We start from the raw sequence: 3,653 nt of genomic DNA on the forward strand, positions 1-3,653 counted from the left end.
AACTTTAATTAATACTCCACATTCCACTAATGTATTATCACTTATATTATAAAAATAATATATAAAATTTAGATCCACGTTGCATAAACTTTTTCAACGCAATTTCTATTATATTTCATAAAATCCGTGTCTAGTCCAGTTGCGGAGGGAGTTGGTGTCGCGTGGGGTCGGCCGACCCCGCTGCCGTCCCCAGAGAACCAACCGCCTGAAAACTCCTTCCAACATCCCCCGATACCATTGCGTCCAGACGTCTGCCCCGAGATATCTCAAAGCAGCACAACTTTTCCCCGACCTCTGTTGATACTTCTTTTATCTAGTTGGGCTTAGGTTTGGGAATTGTGGCTTTATAAATCGAATTTACTATCTATTTTTTTTAAATAAAATTTTATAGCTAGAGACTAAACTTAAATACACAAGGCATAGGCTTTGCAAAAAAATCCTCAATTCTAAGCTGTAATAAATAATCCCCCTTCTAAGCTGTTATACTTGCACAGAGTTACATGTTCTAATACTCATTATGGAAATCCCAATTCTCTCTCTAGTGTTATTCATATTCTCCACTATATTATTCTTCATAATCCGAAGAAGGATATTGAAAACCAAAAATTCAAATGCAAACGCCCCTCCCGGACCACGGAAGCTGCCCTTGATCGGAAACATACACAATCTCGTGGGCGAACTTCCTCACCACGCGCTTCACCATCTTTCCCAGAAATTCGGACCAACGATGGGGCTTCAGCTCGGTGAAACTACAGTTGTCGTCATTTCCTCTGCTGATGTTGCCAAGGAAATAATGAAAACTCACGACATCAACTTTGCGTCACGCCCGCCGATTATCACGGCAGAGATAATCAGTTATGGGTGCTCAAGCATCTCTTTCGGCCCCTACGGGGATCACTGGAGACAGCTCCGCAAAATCTGCACCTTGGAGCTTCTGTCCACCAAACGTGTTCAGTCATTCGGCTGGCTGAGGATGCAGGTGTTTGGTGATCTTGTCAAGAGGTTTGCCTCGTGCCAAGATGGATCAGCTGTGAATTTCTCGGAGGAGTTCATGTCTGCGATTTATGATCTTATTTCGATGGCGGTATTAGGCGAGGAGGCGAAGCAGCACGATACTTTGCTCCCCAATCTCAAAGAAGTGCCACAACTATCGGCTGGATTTGATATTGCTGAATTGTTCCCATCGGTTAAATTGTTTAAGTGGATGAGTAGATTGAGGAGAAGGATCATTGCTCTACACGAAGAAATAGATAGGATGTTCGATGATGTAATTCATCAACACAGAATTAACAAAACAGACGACGATAAAGATCTGCTCGATGTTCTTCTCAAAGTCGAGCAAGACGGCCTCGAACTTCCTATTACATCTGAAAACATCAAGGCTGTGCTCGTGGTTAGTTTCCTTTCTTTCTACCTTATGGTTTATAGTTTTAGTAGTCCACAGTTCCTTAATAGATGACGCACTTGGTAGAAAAGTATTATTTTGTTTATTAAGTTATGAGATAAAATATTATACTTATAATAATGTAGGTTTGTATTAATATGATAACCCTTTCTTAAAATGACAATGTAACAATAACGTAGCATGCAATATTATAAACGCTAGCTATAATGCAATATTATGAACGTTACAATACAAAATGTTTATTAAAGCAAAACTAGACAATCTATACTTCAATATTATGAACGCTACAATGCAAAATGTCTATAATGCAAAACTAAATAGTCTATACAACAATACGTCCATATTGCAGTGTAGCGTTTGTATTATTGCATTGTGGTGTTTATAATATTGCTAATGTTGTTGTCACGTTGTCACTCTAAGAGTAGTGTCACCCTAACACACCCTAAGCAGAACTTTTTCTAAAAAAGAAAATGTGATATCTTTTGTGGGACAAGCTAAAAAGAAATGTGTGACATCTATTATGGGACTATATACGGAAAAATCCTAAGTAAAATATACATGCAGGATATGTTGCTTGGTGGAAGTGAGACATCCTCCACAGTCATGGTGTGGGCAATGTCTGAAATGCTAAAAAATCCAAGAGTCCTCCAAAAGGCACAAGAAGAGGTGAGGATGGTTTTTGACCAAGATGGAAGTGTAGATGAATCCCGGATTCCCCAACTCAACTATCTCAAGGCAGTTGTGAAGGAGACTATGAGGATGCATCCACCGCTGCCTCTCTTACTTCCAAGATTAAGCAAGGAAGCATGTCGGATTCAAGGATACGAAATACCAGCCGACTCCAAAATCATCGTTAACGCCTGGACTGTCAACAGAGACCCCAAATATTGGGATGATCCACACTGCTTTAAGCCAGAAAGATTTATGGATAGTTTGGTGGATTACAAGGGAAATCATTTCCAATTCATTCCTTTTGGTGCCGGAAGGAGAATGTGCCCGGGCATTACGTTCGGCCTCGCCAATGTTGAGTTTCCGCTTGCACTGTTTCTATACCATTTCGATTGGAATTTGATGAAGCATCAAGATTTGGATATGGAAGAAAAATTTGGTGCCACGGCTTCCAGGCTCACAGATCTATTTCTTGTTCCGGTTGTCAAGAGACCTTTGCCAATCACTAATCTCAAACCTCTCTAAATCTAGTAAAACATCGAATAACTACAAGTGCATGTGTTGTTTATTTGGGTATAATAATTGCAACTGTTTACAAAGGATAGAACCGTACAACTTATAATGTACTAATTGATACTCCTATGTTATAGATCGTGATTATAATCTTGCAATGAAATAAAAATAGTTCTCATTTTTCTCTAATATTCAAATCATGTCCATTTGACAGAAGTCTTGGTCACCCACCGAAGCAAGCCTTCGGTCTAAAAAGAGGCGCGATGCCCCGCTTCGGATTCACGAAATAAGTAATATGACATTAAAATTGTGGCATTTCATTTTCTCCTTTTCGCATCCCACTTATCCTACACCTCTCAAGTCAGACTTAAGGTCAACAAGGTCTTCTTGCACCGCTCTGCCAAGCTCGTTCCCTTGGCTATGGTTTCACTTGATAGTAGACAGAGATAGTGGTTAATCCATTCATGTGCAACACTAATTATATGACAAGGCATTTGGCTACATTAAGAAAGTCATAGTTACTCCAACGTTTACTTGTGCTTGGTTAAATTTCTTCACTTTGACCTTTAGAGCCCTAGGCAGAAGTCACATTGCATTAGCATTCGCAGGGACCTTCACAATGCATTGTTTCCATACCATCCCCAAGATGGCAAGCGACGACCCGCTCTAGCCGCGTGAGCATCTCAAGCAGTTCGCCGGCAGCCAACGGGGTTGGGCTGGACCCTATGCCCAGTCCTTAGAGCCATGCCTTTTCCCAAAGTTAAGAATCCATTTTTTCTAACCTTGCCTATATTGTTCCATCGACCAGAGGTTGTTCACCTTAGAGATTCTATGCAGTTATGAGTATCGCCGGGCACAAAAGAAATTTGGTCCTCCGGATTTCTAGGGCCGCCAAGTGTGCACCAGACACAACGCGATATGCGGTGCTCTTCCAGCCACTGGACCTTACCTCTGGCTGAGCAATTTTCTAGGTGGGCAAATTGTTAAACAGAAAAGATAACTCTACCTGAGGCCCCCACTGACGTCTCCAGACTCCTTAATGTTTCCGTCAATCATCGCATTCCGG

General features: G+C 41.1%; 1 protein-coding gene across 1 annotated transcript; it reads left to right on the forward strand.

The window, feature by feature from the left end:
* The first annotated feature begins 517 nt into the window (after nucleotides 1-517).
* LOC125189570 (salviol synthase-like) lies at nucleotides 518-2,599 on the forward strand. The gene is made up of 2 exons (XM_048086834.1): nucleotides 518-1,393; nucleotides 1,970-2,599. The coding sequence occupies exons 1-2, from the start codon at nucleotides 518-520 to the stop codon at nucleotides 2,597-2,599; spliced, it is 1,506 nt and encodes a 501-aa protein (XP_047942791.1).
* The last annotated feature ends 1,054 nt before the right edge of the window (nucleotides 2,600-3,653 follow it).

Source organism: Salvia hispanica, chromosome 5, assembly GCF_023119035.1.
Source record: "Salvia hispanica cultivar TCC Black 2014 chromosome 5, UniMelb_Shisp_WGS_1.0, whole genome shotgun sequence".
Lineage (NCBI taxonomy): Eukaryota > Viridiplantae > Streptophyta > Magnoliopsida > Lamiales > Lamiaceae > Salvia > Salvia hispanica.